We start from the raw sequence: 18,577 nt of genomic DNA on the forward strand, positions 1-18,577 counted from the left end.
AAAAATGAATTTGACTCCAGCAGTGAAAAATCCAGGTTATTATTAAGTGTAGTTTTGCCTCAATCTCTGATATTGTGTATCTAATTGTACCCCAATACTTAACATGTGTAAGAGCTGAAGGTTCTTCGACTTTGTGTGAGAATAAAATAATTTATTTGTATGTATCTCCTGATTTATTTTCAGTGATGAAGACCTTTTTGTCTCTTCTGTTTTGATGCTTTTGTAGTCACAGAGGTTGATCAGAAAGTGTGGTTCTATATGTCTTAGTATTTTGAGTCGGCCACCAAGAGCTGGCCAGAAAGTATCCTTTAAGAGATTTTAATCTCTTGCCCCTATTTATAACTAATAGTTATGGATGAGCAATTAAGGGGAGAAAAATGCTGCCACATATAACAGCTTGGAGTCTTTTTACTTTTTGCAAGTATATTCTAATGCTAGTAATATTGATAGAATCACCAAGCTCTTTCTTCAGTTAGTCATGTACGTAGATGTTTTTACGCTCTTTTGGGAAAGGAGAAGGACTGTAAGAAGGAGAGGAAGAGAGAGAAGTTTGAGACTGTTTTGCTTTATCTTCCCACATCAAAGTCATCCCGTAGAGACAAGAACATATACTTCTTTTTCTAATTAGAACATCTTCAAATCCACTTGGTAGGTCTTTTATTTCATTACTGTGTAAAACCTACGAGGAATGAAAAAACAAGGTAAAATCAGCACAGCTAAACTAACTTGAAATGGAGACTCTGTAGTCAAGCTGGCAAAACTGGTTCAGGCCAAATGGTCTGAAGCATAAGGAAACAATTCTATTTTACTTTACCCTGGGAACTTAAACTTTTGAACTTCTCAGTCATGTGTCCATGCCTGGAGATCCATGAATTCCCGTAGACAGCTACCCTCTGAAGGACTTAGCAAAGAATGAAGAACTCAGGAAAGAATGTTCTCGTCCTGAAATGCTGACCCAGACTATCAACATCTGGAAGATCACTGTCTCCGACCAATCCAGAGACTGGGAATCTGGACTGTTCTTCTGAAGAATGTACTTTTTTTGCAATAAGCACTCTCAGCTTTCCTCTCTGGAACACTCTGGGGGTTTAGCTGCTAGTGTTTTCCGACTCACAAATCTCAAGACCCTTGAATAACACTTTGCCATTGATTTCTAACCCAAGCCTCCCGACTCAGTGCTAGGTTGACAGCAATAAATAAAAAGCATTTCATTCCAGTATTTAGAACATTGAACACCTTAGGAAAATAGCAAAGCTTTCCTTTTCTTCCTCCTTACTTTAGGAAGGCAGACATCTCAAGAGAGATGGGTTTAGCAGAAAAGCTTGGTGAGAGATAGTGGGACCCTTCTGAACCTGGTCAAAATACTGAAGTGAATGAAAGGGCCACCAAAGGCAGAGTGAGTTTTCCACACCTGCAGTTTAAAAATAGAAGAGTATGAATGTAAGAAAGATGTGCTCCAGGAAAATGTGTAAGAAACCTCAGTTCCTTAGCACTCACTTGTACCACAGATTACCAAAGGCCATAAATCATGCACATTCCTGAGTGACATATTCCTGAGGCAAAGAGCCAGCCAGACGCCTTTAAGCCCTGGAGAAAATAGACATACATAAGGCAAAAGACTGTTAGTGGCCAAAGCTCAAAGAGGAGACTGGTCCACCCAGTGAAATGCTGTCAGAGCAGTCAATTCAAACTTGCAGATGTTCAAGTGTCATAAAAACAGGTTTCTCAAAATTTAATCACCAAGGATCTTGTTAAAATGCAGATTTTGATTGGGTGGGACAGGTGAAATTTTCCCTTTACCCTTGCAGGGGAGGAAAGATAATTTTACCTTTACCCTTCTAGGTTCTTGGCTGAGAGCTCCACCTGTAATAAAAGATAGATGAACGGGAGAACAAACAGAAGTTCAATAACACATATCCCTCCTGTATACTTGGCAGAGACCCCGAGTAACTTCCCCAGATGGCCCAAACCACCACCTTAAATACCATCTCCAGCTCAAGACAAAAGAAGGTATTGGTGGGGGATGGGAGGAACCCAGTTATGGGAGTTGGTAACCGGGAAGACCATTGTGAAAGAAGCTATGGTTGCTATGCAGACTTGAGTGGATGCCCCTATAAGATTAGAGGGGATAAGAGTTTCTAGAGATGTAGTCATTCTGCAGGGAGGGAGACCCCTTACAAATGGAGATTTCCCTCATAAATGAAAGGTCTCTAACAAAAGGGTCACTTCTACTCAGTTTTCAGAGCTTCTCCTGTGTTTTCTGCTTCTTAAAAATAATCAGCCTAAAATAGTTCTTATGCCAAAGAGACATATTTTGGGGTGGCAAGATCCTGCTCCCCTTCACCTTCTTAAGGTTCTGTTTGGCTGGGCCTGAGAATTAAGTTGACATAAGCCAGGTGGACAGGAGAAAAGTGTACCAATTTGTTAAATACAGGTTTTACGTGACGGGAGCCTTCACAAGCAATGAAGACCCAAAGAAATGGTGAAACTTACTTGCTTTTGTAAATAGGTTGAACAGAGAGCAGCAGTTGTGGAAAAGTAAATGATGCGAGGAAGGCAGAGGAAGAATTATTTTAACAAATGAAACTTTTGTAGAATTCTCTTGGTCTCAGCTTTTTGGCCCTGACGATAAGAATGTTACTTTCTTTCTGGTACAGGGAAGACACCTTTCATATAGGAATTTCATCTGCTTTTAAGAAAAAGAAGACAGGTAAGAGTGATTTTCTTGTATTTGCTGTTTCTCAAGTGACTTTGACTCAAAATAGCCAGTATGCTGGAGTGGCACCTTTTGGGTGTCGCCCTTCACATTCAGTACGTGAGGGGTGGGCTCACAATCTGAGTAGCATGCCGGCTGAATGCAGTCTAAAGTTAAGCATGCATCATTACTTTTCTTTAAAATATCATTCAAATGAGGACAGTTATAGTCATGACTATCCCATTTTTTAAAAATTCCATATATATTTCCCAGTGTGATCAGTTAATTCCTTCAATTGCAGGTTGCTGAGGACAGGGACATTCAAATCATAGTTTTTGAAACAAGGTCTCTGAAGATTTTTGTAAACTACTGATTATGTTCCTTTGTTGAGCGTGCACTGTTCTTTGCTAGACGGTGTCTTAGGATATTACGGTAATCAGACTAGGAGGTCACTTGACTGTCGTGGTTCTGATACCTTGGTCGCCTCATTAGCAAACCAAAATCCAAGCCAGGGCAGTTCCTGCCAGTGTTTCAAGTGTAAGAAGGACAGCCAATCACAATAGCCAACTAGCCGTGTCCACATAATGCAACCGCTTAGACTGTAGCCAATCAAATAATTTCCTTGTTTCTGCATCTTCTCTCTGAAATCCTTGCCCCTCGCTCCTGTCTGAGGAGTGTACCTTACGACTTCTAGTTCGGCCCTGACCCGATTGGAATCAATTTTTGTTCAAATAAACATAAAATTTTTAGTATGCCACCGGGTTAACTCTTCACAATGATATGGGGGTGTTTCGTGATTGAAGGGATACTTCACCTGATGACATGGGACAAACCATTTAATTCTCTAAATAAAGAACATGCTTTGTGTCTGAAGTCAAACAGTCCTTTTCTCTCCCATTTCTTTTTGCTTACAATAGAAATCTGTTGATTTGACTAGGAGGTAGTACAAATTCAGTGAACAGGCTTAGTCGCCACCTCATGGATAATAAAACAGCAACATTCAAAAACAATCTACCTTTTTCCATACAAACTAATGATTTAAAATCTCTGACATGGTTAATTTTCAAACGACAAAAGATAAATATACATACTGACATACACACACACATATAAAACTCTCGTTAAAAACAAGACAACGGGTCCAAAATGGAGTTGCTTATTCTACGCCCACTTCATCAAACGGAGACTAAAGTCTCAGCTCTCCCAGAAACGGGATCCTCAACCTGTCCGTCAGGAGTGGCCTGATCAACACTAGTGAGGTCAACCGTCCCTGCCACCCCCCACACAAGAGTGACTTGGCCGTAACCAACCCGATTTGTGCCAGTCTAACTTCCTTGTCCCGCCCCCTTCTGCCTATAAAAGTCTTTCACTTGTGCAGTGCCTCGGAGCTCTTTTCGGTCTGCTAGATGGGATGCTGCCCGATTCATGAATCATTGAATAAATAAGATCTTTAAAATTGACTCAGTTCAATTGTTTACTACCCCCAAAATTATTTTTTAAACTGCCACTATGTGGTAGACTCAAAAGAATGCACCTCTTTGTTTAGAAAGAGGAGCAAAGGGCCTTGCAGAATGTTTGCAGCAGTAGCTGCTCAAAACCGCCATCTGCTAACCAGGCGGCTTCATGGAAAAAGACACTACTGGCTTCTAATGAAGGCGCCAGTTCCTTACATTGTGTTACTTTCATTTTATTGAGTTCCTATCCTGCTTCCCTAACCACTCATCATCTTCAGGAAGTGATAAGAGGAAGAGGGACTCGAGAAATGTGCAGCCAGTAATGCTTCGCTAGGAATGTTGTCAGGTATGGTGTTTAATATTAAGAAACGAGTTGGAACAGAATTTCTTCTTCAGCAGTTCTTACAAATAACCAGACAGAAATAAGACAAACCTGAAAGAGAACTGCATAAAAAGCAAAGCAAAACCATCCCAGAAAAGTCCAGACAGTATTTGTCTGCTGTTTAATTGGTCTCAAAGAAGAAAAAATCCGGATCCACAAAGACTTACATGTATCCATTTTATTACATACAAAATCAGCATACAATAATTACTTTAACAGCAAATAACATACATGCTGAATATTTCCAGGCCACTTTGAATGCTGCTCTGTACAGGTACACAAATAAATAACGAATATTGCCTCTCTCTTACCTTGAAACACCACAGAGTTTTATATTTTTATGTAACTAATCAAGTTAATGAACATAAAGGAAAGAATAGGCAATATTTTTATCATGTAAGATAGAATTCTTAGGTCATCTGGCAACTAACCTAACAGGCCTAAGGATTGTTACAAACCATCTTCCTTTCAGCTAAGAGCTATCGTAAGACCAACGATAGCTTCTCCACCATCTTTTTGTCAGGGGCCCCCAATCCCACCCCATTCAAGTTAGTTACAAACCTTCAACCAGTTGAGTCATTAAAGTTTTGAGAAATCATCTAAACCTAAATAACTGTAGATAACACTGATATATTTTTGTAGTTCATCTGTGTACATTTTTAATCTTTTCCCACTAACTGATTCCAAGCCTGAAGTGATGATTTATGTATTTATTTACTTTGGGTTTAACTGCAACTTGTACGGAAACAACTCCCCAGAAATGACAGGCACTTCCTAGAAACACAGTGACTCGTGACACTAGGCTGGCAGTGGCTTACACGTGAACTGAAAGAGTTCCTGACCTGACTTCCCAGTGCCAGCTACTGGAAAATGGCAAGATCGGTGTCTGCGGCGTTTAGTACATGAAGCCGTGTGACACGCGTATCGGAAACAAGCAAACTAAAAGTGTGCTCAGTTCGGGAATGAACTCACACCCTCCATCAGCTCTGATCCCACCACAGTGATACTGGTTAAAGTAAGCCATCAGCTTGGAGGCAAAACAGCAAGCCAGCAAAGTCACTTTTTAAAACTCTTGCCATGTGACGTTAACGACGGTTCCTCAAATTAAGCAACCAGCTTCAAGTCAAAGAGCAAGCAACAAATGCAACATCCGAGGCGTGGCCTCACAGTTTCTTAAGCCTGATGGTCTTCAGCTCAGACACACATATGGCAAAGCAAAATAAACCACGTCAGCCTCACCCTGCACGGTGTCCAAAAGCACCCACACGGATGCCTTCCTGGGACAGGCAGAAGCTCAGCGGGAAGCCTCCCGTGTTACTCTCAGGAGTACGCGTGTGTATAGAACCTGCTTGTAGAGCCATGGGCCCTGCAACATCAAAGGAGCTGAATAAAAACCAAGCAGGGAAAGAACCAGGAGCGACGTGCCAGCCGTATCGAAAGGACGGATCCGTCAGGTCACAAGAGCAGGGCTGGCAAGGATCACCTGGGGTGCCATCAGGGAGCAGAGAGGAAAAGTCGGGGGCGCAGCATGCTTTCAAAATACAACACAGACAATGAGTACAGAAGTTAGGGTGTAATTGGGAACTCTGGAAGTAATGCCTCCTAGATACACACCTTTTAGTCACATAAAAAGCTGTAAGACCTTAGTGTAAGAGCATGCTTTCTCCAGGAGGGTGGGGTGACAGATAAACAACACAAGAGGGAATCTCTAAAGTCTGGGGAAAAGGTCTTGGAAGAAAAAGAGTACCATAAAAAATTGTATATGTTATTTAATATGATTAAAATCAGATTTTAAAACAGGATCTTAATATTTAACTTTTGGCCATTATATTAATTGTAAACGTATCATGTCTTTGGCTGTTAACTTAGAAAGCAGCTTGGATGACATTGACTACTGAGTGAAAAGTCTGCCAGCTATTATATATTGTCAAAGGAAAAGGGCCGAGTTTTTCATTTGCCCCAAACGTGAAAAAATAGATAACATGTATGTGGGGAAAAAAATAGAATAATCGTTCAAAGAGATAAAAGGAGCTATAGTCATTAAAACATTCTGTATAGCAAGAAGTAGGCAGAGGTTTTCAAGTTATTCACGATAATGTCAACCGTCATCTCAGCATAACTGCGGGGACGCTTAGGTGATGGCTAACTGCAGTTAACGGAGAATTTAGTTAGGGAACCGTAAGTCCAGTGAGGCTGCTAAGAAGACCTTGAGGAACTTCATTCGTGTCCACCCGGTCTGGAACTGCGTCCTCCCTTCTGCCCTCCGCGAGATGATGTCGCGGCTCCTGGCAACGAGAGCCCGGCATTATCTTGACTACAGACAGCAGGATCCAGTGACCGGATCCTGTTGCCACACAAAGTGGTTCCATGCCTTCCTATCTTCTTATAGGCCCTTCATTTACAGACTCCAAAAGGTGGTTTGCCTGTGGCTCCCCTTCAGAGAAGCCGCACATGCCAGAGACTTCAGGGTGCCAAATATTTCACCCTTAGCCCCCCACCAAACAGCAACAGCATGCTTATGCCCACTGACTCCCCAACTAGACAAAGTCCGCACTCTTTTCTCCTCAGTTGAAAGAACACCAAAATTGACCTCCCAACCAGCTCTAAATTTAAAATGCCTTTTTTTTTAAATTCATGTCAAGAAAAATGTATGAAAGCACTGGATTGCATGGTCTATAAGGAGCAAGCAGCTTCGTGAAAAGTGACTTTGCTCAAGAGATGCTCCTGAAGTTGGAGAAGAGCTGCGGCTGCCTCTGGGGGTGAAACAGACAGAGCTGCTGCTTGAACAGTTTCTGGTGAGGGTGCTGGCAGTCCTCACTGTCTGGGACGTTTTGGATCCTGCACCGTTTAAAACGGTATATTCTATACTATATTTCATATAGTTATATACGGTGAAAGTGGGGAGCTGAAGGGTTCTACACGCTGCCTGCTGTTTCAGAACTTTAGCTGACTCTTTCCCCAGAGAGTTGTCACTTTATTCCTTTATGTGGCACAGACCCTGGTAAATTTTTATCTAAAGGGCTATCATTTGCTTCAGACGAGCAAGGCTTGTTGAAAGACAGACACCTTGCTTTGAAAAGAACCCTGGTGGGGGTGGGATGGACTAAAGAACCAACCAGCTACTTAAAGGCAGTCATCATCAAACCCCTGAAAATTCACAGTATTGTAACTCTTGGAGACCCTCCACCACTCAGGGATCTGCAGGTCTTCCCAACTCGTCACTTCAGAGGTTATTTGAATTTATGTGTGTTTTGCTTCCCTCCGTTTGTTTTCAGTTTCTTCTCACTGGATAGGGTGGCATGACCACAGTTATGTGCATTTCCCTTTTTCTTAAGATTTGCATATGCTTGTGTTTTGCAGGCCTTGTAGGAGTCCCCGGAGTCCAGAATCAAGGCTGACTGCTTGGGAATTCGGATGTTGCCATTGCTCTCAATCTTAGAGCTGCTGTCACTGCCAGACAGGTCCCAACACTGCAGCCTGCTACTCCTCCCGGACTTCTTTTTCTTGTCCTCTGTCCTCATGTCCAGGGTATGCTTCTGAGGACACAGTCTGCCACTGCTCAGCGCGTGGAGGGGCTTGGGCGGAGTCTCAAACGTGTAATAGGACGGGTGCCCTTCTTCGTGGTGAAAGCCTTTCTTTCGTGAAGGCCCTGATTTGGGGGCCCCTTCCTGGTGGGGCCTGGACAGGGCACTGGCCATCAGCTTGCTTCTCCCGGGGCTTTTCAGAGCCCCTGTGTTCCCAGGCGTGGCGGCTGCCTTTGCTTTGGCCCCCTTTCCTCTTTCGCCCTGGACGGTCAGGATCTGCAGCCACTCGAGCTGAATAAGCCGATCGATGTACTTGCCCAGGAGGCCCCCTGTCCGTGGCACGGCCCCGGCTCTGTGCTCGGCGTTCAGAAGCACAGCCATGTCCCGCAGGTCCCAGGAGTGGAAAGGCGGTGGAAGGAAGTCAGGGTAATAGTATTCCCGCCTTGCATGGCCCGGATCTGGGTGAAGATCGAAGGAAACCGGGTCGATTTCTTCGGCTCGAAGATGGAGCTCGGGAGGTGTGAGGGGCGAAGGAGGGATGGGAATCCGTTCCGAGTCAGAGAGATCGCTGGCACTGTCACCATCAGCGTCTTCTTTAATAATTTTCATTGACTGAAAGTCAAGAAACAACTTGCTCCCGGAGGCCCCCTGACACCTGGGACCCGCTGGACTCCGGTGGGCTTTTCCTGTTGGGGAAATGCCTTCTTCAAGTTCATCTTCAGCAGCTTGGGAGACACCTACACGGATGCTTTTCCGCTGGGAAGAAACAGGGCGGTCCTGGGGTTTGCTCTGCCTTTTTCCAGAAGAATTCTTCAAACGTGGTGCTTTGTTCCCAGACGGGCCAGCATTCATAGCGCTGTGAGAAATAAAGCGGATTCTCGGTGTCATGACAAAGACAGGTCTGCCTACGATTAAACAAGCGACCCTCTAGTTGTACAATCCCCAACCGTGTTCCCCCGAAAATAAGCCCTAGCACGATTTTTCAGGATGACATCCCCTGAACATAAGCCCTAATGCGTCTTTTGGAGCAAAAATTAATATAAGATCTGGTCTTATTTTTGGAGAAACACGGTAGTTACTACAGGAAAAGGTGAGGCCTCTACACTCCTGGCAGAGCGAGGAGTGCTGACAGCACAAGCTCCAGAACCATTTTCCACACAATCCCATACTTAAGAAACCTTGTATAATACAGATGCCGGAAGCCAATGCATGGATTCTATTTTATATCAAATATTAGCATTAAGGAAAAACACTAGTATGTTTTAAAGTGCTTGTGTTACAATTTTAGACCATTAGTTTGGAAAGAATCTGTCAGAGAACTCAGTCTGTTCTGTTACTGATGAGCAGTGTTTACTGACATTGATGTGTGACCTCCACGGCTTTCTTTTATATGCTTATTTTAGATGAAGTGTAAACAGCATGTAAAACCCAAGTTTTATAGAACTTAATCACTAATCAGTGGCGAGTCCAAGCCAACTAAAATCTTAATAGGAAAAAGTGTAGCATATATAACCTGTGCCTTGATCCAAAAGCTTACTCACTAAAGTGTTTTCAAGTCGGGGACAGACATAGGAACTCTGTATTTAAAAGGGTAGAAATAAAATCCTATGGTGTCTTCTGACACAGTATGAATGAAAAAAATAGGGTTAATCTTGAGAAGGGTAAAGAAAAAGACTGAATACTGTGTGGCCGTTACTAATAGAGCACCTAATTCTTTCTGAGGTAATTTATTCCGAGGCACGTTTTCATATCTGAGTTGAAAATATTTTCTTTTCAATTTATTTGCCAAGTACATAGCATTTCAGTAAGATCAATAACACTTCTCAGTAACGTAAGTCAGATGGGATAAAAGGAATAAATGGTAAATATGCTTTTTGGAAACCTCAGAGGTTCACTTGTCCAGAGGTTTTCACCACACTAAGCAATTATTTGAAAATGTGTTACCTCTTAATTCATAACTATGGAGGCTATTAAATCATTGCCAACATCATAACCTGTGTTCACTGAATGATGAAGAGATGAATGAAGAAATGGATGTGGGAACCGCCATTATTTAGAACTCATAACGATCAGTGTTAAAACTTTTGTTTATCTCTAGGGGTCAGTTTGCATCCACAGAAATCAGTATCCCTTTTATGTAAAAGGAAGCTAGCATCAAAAGCAGATTAAAGAGCTTACCCAAAATTGTAGACTCTGCTAACAGTGCCAGAATTATGACCTCTAGAACATTGACCACCTATTTATGTTTAAAACCACTTGCCCACTCACTTCTGCTGGGTAAAAAATAGAAGTGTATAGTTGTTATTCACAGACATTATTTCATTTTCCATCCACACATGGTCAATGTGGAGGACTGAGGTAATACGATTTCACAAGACAAAGAAATTACATGAAAACTACTTGCTTTTCTGATGAGACTCATCCACCCTATTCCCTTTCTTGAAAAAAATCACATGTCTGATAGTCATCTACGATTCGATGGACTGTCTAAAAAACAGACATGTAGAAATAAATACCATGAACACATACAAGGAACAAACAAACAAACAAACAAAAAACAACAGAACACATCTAAGAAGGATTCTCCTTCAGAGTTTGCATCACCTTTTTTGTAATGCTTGAAATATTCTTGCTCAATCTGTTGGAAGATGATGACAGCTGGGGAAGTGACTTCTTTATTCTTCTTATATTTGGAAAGGGCTCCTCACCACCGGAACTAGAAGCAACAGAACTGTGTCAGTAAGTATTTTTTTAAATTCATTTTTAATTCTAGTTGACATACAATATTATATTAGTTTCAGGTGTACAACATAGCGATTAGACATTTATATACCTTACAAAGTGATCACCACAGTAAGTCTAGTACCCATCTGGCACCATAAATATTTATTAAGATATTGTTGACTATATTCCTTATGCTGTACTTTACAGCCCGGTGACTAATTTTATAACTGGCAATTTGTACTTCTTAATACCCTTCACCGTTTTCACCCATCCTCCCCTACTCCCCTCCCATCTATTGATCATCGGTTTGTTCTCTGTATCTTCGAATTTGTTTCTAAATACTGAACACTTCACAAATTTGTGAATTTGCAAGTGATCCTTCTGTGGGGTTGTGCTAATCTCTGTATGGGTCCGGTTCTAGTGTATGTGCGATCAAAGCAAGCAGTGAGTATTGATGGCACATGGTCCTATATCCAGTATCGGGCTGGTTTTCACTTGTTTGGTTTTAAATATTCACATAGTATTAAAATATTGGTGGGGATATTGCCCTATGTTTACAGTTTAATTTTTTTCTTGTTTGTTTTTCATAGTGGATGTTGGATGCAAGATCATACTACTATAAATGCTGTGAATGGATTCATACACACACAAACACTCCATGGAAATAACAGGTTGAGGAAACTTGTGAGGCTGGTTAAAGGTCAGGTGTTACTCCAAAACTCCCATGTCCAATCATTCATTCATTCACGAATAGAGGAGTGCCTAAAAAATAGCAGGATCATGCCCATTCCCTGCTCTCTAGGAACTTAAACTCCATTGGGGAAGCTCCCTTTCACTTCACTTCATTGTCACATCAACCTATTAAAAGATTATCAATATACTAATATATGTCATCGTATTTCTTTGTGAAATTTTGTTGACGCATGCCACAGTGTGTTGGTACTCCCTCTTATTTTGAGTGACCTACTAAAAGTGCCCCAATTCAAAAGAATACTTTGGTAATAGCCCCCGCTTCTATAAAATGAGAAAGAGAGGGAATTATACATTTGTATTTAATTCCTGAAACTTGGCTGCATTGCTTTTCCCATTAGGCTTGTATGCCTTTGTAGTCAGTTTACATATAATGGTAATAAAAATCCCATATGGGCTCCCAAAATTAATGAATTATACCACAATCAACAGTTGATTCATTTTAGATACACAGAATGTTCTGTACCAACCGACCTGCATTAGTTTAGTTTCCTTTCCGCTCTGTCCCTCTTCTAGACAGTAAAAAGGAACCCTCTAGAATTTCTGGCCCCAAACTCTTCCCTAAAAAGTGAACTTCCATCTTTCCACTTCCCAGAGTCAGTGACGTGAGATGCACGCCTGTGGGGTCCCGAGGATGCAGAAAACAGCGCCGGTTTCCCCGATGGTGATGGTTCGGCCTTGCGCTGGAACAAAGCTACGACTGAGACTCGGGCTACAACAATGCTTCCCAAGCGCCAGAGGCGGATTGCGGGCAGCTGTCTCACTCATCACAAAATATTAACTCCTTAGCACACCTTCCTCTCGGGCAGGACGCCAAGGCACTGACAGAGCGGGACCGCCCCTCTCCACCCCCACGGGAATTGGCTCGTGGTCCCGGGCGGCAAAGCATTGTGGGAGGCGTGTGGACACGACCGTTCTCACGCAGCGAGGCTCCCCGGGTCCCGCCGAGGCTCCCGGTTGCGGTGTCTACGTCCAAGGAGCCGGCCAGCCTCGGGGCTCAGCACGAGCCTAGGGACCAGCTCCGGAAAAAGCCAGTCTCTCCCTCCCCTCCCCCTTCCCTTGCCCCCGGTAACCCAGAAATCCAAGGACCCGCAGCCTGCGTTCTCCCGGTCCTCGGGCTGTGCAGACGCGGATACACGCTCGATAGGCGCGGGGCCAGGCGGACGCAGACAGAAATCGATCAGACCTGTTTCGCGATCGCGGAGGACACGTGACCAGGCCGCCGGCCTTCCTCCGCGGAGCTCAGGCCGGGAGGCCAGACTGCGCTGCGCTGCGCTGCGGCGGGGGCGCGGGAGGGGGCGGCGCGCGGCGCGGCGGGGCTCCGGGACCGCGCTCCGGCTGGCGGGAGCCCTCGCGCGGGCCGCGTCACGAGGGGAGGGGCGGAGGCTCGCCAGGAAGTTGCAGCGAGACGAGGTAGAGCCCTGTAAGTGACGCCGCCGCCTGGGAAGGTGGGAGGGGCCGCCCCGCGAGCGCAGGCTTCCCCTGAGAACCTCCGAGGGAGCAGAAGGAGGCGCCGCGCTGCGCTCCCGGGGAGTGTCCTCGGAAGGCTTGCACCGGAGACCGCACTCATCTCTTGGGAATCACGCTTTTTTGTCGCTGCAAGAAGCGGAAGACCTGGGGGAGGACTCGAGGGGTGAGGGTGGGCGCAGGGGGCCCCCAGGGTTCCCTGCAGGCTGCCGCTGCGGCGGACACTCGGACGCCTCTGAGCGCCGCCTGGGACGCGGAGGCCGCGGACGCCGGTGGGGCGGCTGCCCCTGGGTCCCGCCCTCTTCCCCCACCGCCCGACGGCCGGCTGGGCTATGTTCAGCGGCGTGGGCTCCGCGGTCCAGCCCCCCGCCCCGGGGCCCCGGAAGCCCGCCCCGCGGAGCCTCAGCTGCCTCTCGGACCTGGACAGCGGTGCAGCTCGGGAGCCGCGGCCCTGCCGGCCCCCTGGAAGCCCGGGCCGCGCGCCGCCGCCGCCGCCCGCGCCGTCGGGCTGCGATCCCCGCCTGCGGCCCATCATCGTGCGGCGGGCGCGCTCGCTGCCCAGCTCTCCCGAACGCCGCCAGAAGGCCGCCGGCGCTCCGCGCGCTGCGTGCCGACCGGGCTGGAGCCAGCCGCATCGCGTGCGCTTCGCCGACGCGCTGGGCCTGGAGCTGGCGCAGGTCAAGGTGTTCAACGCCGGCGACGACCCGTCGGTGCCCCTGCACGTGCTGTCGCGGCTAGCCATCAACTCGGATCTATGCTGCAGCGGCCAGGACCTAGAGTTCACCCTTCGGTGCCTGGTGCCCGACTTCCTGCCACCCATCGAGGCCGCCGACTTCGGTGAGCGTCTGGCGCGGCAGCTCGTGTGCCTGGAGCGCGTCACCTGCTCAGACCTGGGCATCAGCGGCACGGTGCGCGTGCGCAACGTGGCCTTCGAGAAGCAGGTGGCCGTGCGCTACACCTTCTCCAGCTGGCGCAGCACCCACGAGGCCGTGGCGAAGTGGCGGGGACCGGCAGGTTCCGAGGGCACCGAGGACGTCTTCGCCTTTGGCTTCCCGGTGCCGCCCTACATACTGGCGCTTGGCTCCTGCGTGTACTTCGCGCTGCGCTACCGAGTGGCAGGCGCCGAGTACTGGGACAACAACCACGGCCGCGACTACAGCCTCACGTGCCGCAACCACGCACTGCACATGCCCCGCGGGGAGTGCGAAGAGAGCTGGATCCACTTCATCTGAGCGGCGGGGCCAGGGGCCTCTGCGCCCAGGCCTCACCTGTACTCACTTTCCAGCTGTGCTGTCACCGAAGAGGTGGTTGCTCTTTCCTACACCCCACCCCCAAACCTAAGTCGTCTGACCTCACGTCCCGCTGCGAGAAACCCTGGCAGTGGCCATCCTGTCATCTACTTGAAAGTCTCTTGGTGTAAAAAGTAACCTCAGGTGTCCAGAAAGCCTGTGTGTATGTAACGTGCTAGGGGAGGGTGCCGGGTGGGTAGGTGTATGTGAGGGTTGCGGCCTCTGGGCAGGACCCAGCAGGGTTTTGTTCTGTTTTGTCGGAAAGGCCTACATCCTCCTGCTAGTAAGGCCTGTGTTTTTTGCATGTGTCCTGATTGGGTCTCTGTAAACACAGTCGTGAGTTATTATTGTGATGCTGGGACCTTTTACGCTCAGTGAATGCCTTCTTAGGAACATTCTGGATTTAATACGCTAAAAAAAATATCAGTCATGTATATTTGTGCCCACTGTAAACAGAATGTATGGTGTGACCCCCGTCCTGGTCCCTTGAGGCATTCCGGCCCTGGGACAAGGAAAACCTGAGACCACGTTTGCTTGCCAATGTATGTGGACTTTTCACAGTGGGAAACTATTAATAGGCAAGAAATTTATGTCTCCTCAGTCATCGCACAATCATTCCTAGGAGTTCAGCTGCTCTGGTTAGGCTGTGTGTCTCCTACATCACAGCTGAGAAAGAGGGAAAGCTTAAAACTTTTAATAGCAAAACAGCGCTTTCTGTGTGTTTCTCGTCTCCATGTGTTTCTTTTGTATGTGTTTGGTAATTAGTATCTGCATGTTACCAGGACATTCTGTTTAGGTTTGAAACTACCTAAACATTTTAAGAAATTCTGCCTTACTTATTTCAATTTTCAGGCAACTTGATAGAATTTCAGGCAACAATGCCCTTTCAATTACCTTTTTGATGATTAAGGTGACTCTTGTTGTGTCTTCTTACGCATCCGAAGATTCCAGCAGTCAAGTTACCAAGTGGAACTAGAAGGTGTTGTCAGCAATAACCAGAGCACTGGAGGAAAATAATTCACAGATATTTATACTTTTTTATTGTTTTAAATTGTATTTATAGATGCCTGGATTTATCAGCCACGCGCCAACTTTATTCTTTGTGCCTTCAGATAGGACCCGTTTCTAACATTGTCTGGACTTGTTTTCCAGTTTTAAAGTGTGAAAATATTTTTCATTTAAACTCCAACCCAGAATTCAAGGCTGTTGTCCCCTGCAGAGTTCCACAAGGACTTAAAACTCTCAGGGAGGGGCTGGTGATTTCTTTTGGTGCTGAGTGGTGGTCTCCCAGACAGCAGGTGCTAGCAGTGAGCTGTGAAAACCCAACCAAGATGGACAAGGCCTCTAATTTGTGAAGTCGAATGATGATCCAGTTGAAACCAGTGTGGTTAATTTTGTGACAGCTGTCACCAGTGAATTAACTCTAAATTTTTGAATGCTTGTTGGCATCTATCACATCAATATGTAAAGGATGAGTTTTGTATTTTAACCAATTTGTTCTTTACAAAGACAACTTTTGTGTTTTTAAAATTCCAAGAAGCGGGAGGCTTTCTGATGTAGAGGGAGTACCCTCTGGTCGAAGAACACTGAATTTTGATATAAAATATTGGAATTAAATTAAACAACCTTTGGCCGTTAGCACTGTGTACTACATTGACATGCAAGAGAGAGAGAAGTCTGGTTGCATTTCCTGTTGTTTAACAAATTGTCCAATTAGGTCAGCAAGCCTGGGAGGGCCTTGGCTGCTATGCCCTTGGCCTTAGCCCAGAATGCAAGACAATTGTCCAGAGTACTCACATATAAGATTTAGAGCTGCCAAATGTATTCTGTAAAGGCATGTAGAGAATCTTATAACCCATGTGAAAGTCACTTGCCAAAAATGTTCTGCTCATAGAATATAAAGCAAGTGTTATATCTTTGATATGAGAACCTCAACGTGCCTTTTAAAAAATACCAACATGTTAACATTTAAGAGCTTAGCTGTACTGGCCTGGTTGTTAAAGTTCAGCTAAGGAGAACTTTCAGACCCTAAAACACAGTTATATTGCTTAGATGTTAAAATTTTGTATTGGATTGTGCAATTGTTAGATTGTCTCCTCAAACATATTTTAATGTCTGTCATTTAAGATGATTTCACCCAAGCCTAAATATTAAAGTATATGTGCACAAACTGTTAGCTGGACATGTGTTTTTTTGTGGCCTAATAACAGAAACAAGGTTTTGGAAACTTCTTGATTGTTTCAATCATTTCACATAAAAGTCTTATCCTTCCTAAAACAATCAAATTTAGTGCCTTGCCAAAAAACAGTTGTATGCTGCTACCTCAGCTTCCGTAGCACTGTTGTGTATCTTTGAGAATCTGAAATGCAGCCTTTGATGCCAGGTCACTTATGAAGACATCTCTAGGGGAATATAGAGGATCGGATAGTTATTGAACTTCTCTTACGCTGCTTATTGAATCATGTGTATGTAATAACTAATGTGTATCTGCCTCTGTCTCCCTCTCCACCTCCCCCCACCCCATTGTGGCCCTCCTCCAGTATAAAGCCTTGTACATAGAGGAAGGAAACTAACATTTTTTTGTGTCCTTTCTTATTTACTTGCCCACCAAGCTAGGTGTGCTGTATTTGATTTCATTTAATTCTGAAAATTACACCACCTGGTAGATATTATCCCTTTTCTTAGCTGTAGTAAGTGAAGCTCAAGGAGATTTCAGTAATTCACCTCACGTCCCACAGCTGGGAAGCAGCAAAGCCAACATTCAAACTACAGCAGCGTGCACGCACTGCCATGTGATAGGATGTTCCCAAGATGTGCCCGTGGAATTTAATTGAAAGCCCAATTTTGATGATTGATAAGGTTTTCCATCTAACAGCAATATCTAAAAACCTATTTAAAAACAATTCAAAGGCGATTAAAATGAGTGATAGGATTTTTCTTCTTCGTGGTAGTTCACTGATGTTTACTAAATAATTTCTATGCTTTTTGAACACATGAAACAAAAAGGGCTCTAACATTTTTCTCCTCTACTCGAAAGTGGCAAGACGAGAAAACCACTACTTTTAATTTTTGAAGTGTGTGTCTGTTATAGCCATTTCTGAATTGCTTGTACACAGGGTGCCGAAAAAATGTATACACATCTCTTAAAATGTGTAGACATTTTGGGGGTACCCCCAGTATATTTTACACAACATCATTGCTTTTATCATTCAAACTGATACTTTAAATGGAAACATTTTTAAAAGCCTGGAATATATTGTTGATGATTATGTTCAGTACCACACCTAGATAGCCTCAGCCTAACGTCCCCCAGGGTCTGGGGTTCTGCCTAATGAGGGCAGCAGCCCCTGGCATCATCTCCGTTTAGAAAACCGATGCAGGAGACTGGAGGCCGGGCAAAGCGGGTGGGGGGGCGTGGCAGCAGGGAGGGGCGGGGCCATCTGCGGCGCGGTCAGCGGAGAGGGAGCGCGAGGTGGGCGTGTCGTGGCAGGAAGCCGGGGGGCGGGGCGAGGAGGGACGGGGGCGTGGCTAGCGGGGCGCGGCTAGCGGGGCGCGGCAGTCTGGCGCGGCGTGTAGCGGGAACGCGCCCCGGCATGGCTCTGCTGCCCTCTGCTGGCCCGCAGCGTGGGCCTCTATAAGAGGAGTGGTGGCCTCGCGTCCTCGAAGGTTCGTCTGGTGCCCCGCGGCTCTTCGCCCTGTTCAGCCCTCTCGGGTAGTTGTGGGGAGCCCGGGGGTCTCCTTGGGTCCGCCGGCGCCCTCCGGCCCTTCCGGCTGGTGCCTGTGGCCGGCCGGCCGGCCGGGGCGCTTGGGCGCGTCCGCGTCACGGGACGGGAGTGGAGGAAGGGAAAGGACGGTGTCTCCTTCTGTCGCGGCGCCTCCGTGAGGAGCGGCCTTCGCGGCGAGGGCGCAGGCGGAGCGGACTCGGGGCCCACTTGAGGGCCCACGTCACGCTCACCGCCGTGCCCCTGGCTCGGGGCTCGGGCGGCCCCGGCGACAGCGCCGGGCGCGAGGGCGGGGCCTGGCCAGGCAGCTGTGCTGATTGGACGCGGCGCCGGCCGCACGTCGCGCCGATTGGACGGACGGTTCCCGCCTCCAGTCGGGCGCCTGAAATGCGGCCGCGGGGCCTGAGGCGCTGGCACACGACGCTTGGCGCGGCGGGGGGCGCCGGTCTCGGCCGTGCACGTGGAGGCTTCCGACAGCTGCCCAGCGGCGCCGACGCCGGGGCGGGTTTCCCTGACGGCGGCGGAGCGCGGGGGTAGGCAGCAGCGTCCGGCTGGATGGACCTCTGCAGG

General features: G+C 46.6%; 2 protein-coding genes across 7 annotated transcripts; one reads left to right on the forward strand and one right to left on the reverse strand.

The window, feature by feature from the left end:
• Positions 1-4,669: 4,669 nt before the first annotated feature.
• On the reverse strand, positions 4,670-16,454 carry FAM217B (family with sequence similarity 217 member B). Of its 6 annotated transcripts, none has more exons than XM_081034036.1 (4): positions 15,180-16,454; positions 10,660-10,771; positions 10,460-10,542; positions 4,670-8,911 (listed from the first exon to the last, which is right to left on the reverse strand). In XM_081034036.1, exon 4 carries the CDS (start codon positions 8,905-8,907, stop codon positions 7,762-7,764), a length of 1,146 nt encoding a protein of 381 aa, XP_080890162.1. In that variant the 5' UTR covers positions 8,908-8,911; positions 10,460-10,542; positions 10,660-10,771; positions 15,180-16,454; the 3' UTR covers positions 4,670-7,761. The 6 variants fall into 6 exon arrangements, with proteins under 6 accessions (XP_080890162.1, XP_080890158.1, XP_080890159.1 ...); XM_081034032.1 differs by lacking the exon at positions 15,180-16,454 and adding an exon at positions 12,716-12,896; XM_081034033.1 differs by lacking the exon at positions 15,180-16,454 and adding an exon at positions 12,716-12,788 and having other exon boundaries at positions 10,660-12,212.
• On the forward strand, positions 12,976-15,186 carry PPP1R3D (protein phosphatase 1 regulatory subunit 3D). The gene has a single exon (XM_081034038.1). It carries the CDS (start codon positions 13,329-13,331, stop codon positions 14,226-14,228), a length of 900 nt encoding a protein of 299 aa, XP_080890164.1. The 5' UTR covers positions 12,976-13,328; the 3' UTR covers positions 14,229-15,186.
• Positions 16,455-18,577: the final 2,123 nt, after the last annotated feature.

Source organism: Rhinolophus hipposideros (genome assembly GCF_964194185.1).
Source record: "Rhinolophus hipposideros genome assembly, chromosome: 22".
NCBI lineage: Eukaryota > Metazoa > Chordata > Mammalia > Chiroptera > Rhinolophidae > Rhinolophus > Rhinolophus hipposideros.

What these genes read in the sequence shown, in the direction of transcription:
- FAM217B (XM_081034036.1), bottom strand. Translation starts at nt 8,907, where the DNA reads ATGAATGCTGGCCCGTCTGGGAACAAAGCACCACGTTTGAAGAATTCT.
- PPP1R3D (XM_081034038.1), top strand. Translation starts at nt 13,329, where the DNA reads ATGTTCAGCGGCGTGGGCTCCGCGGTCCAGCCCCCCGCCCCGGGGCCC.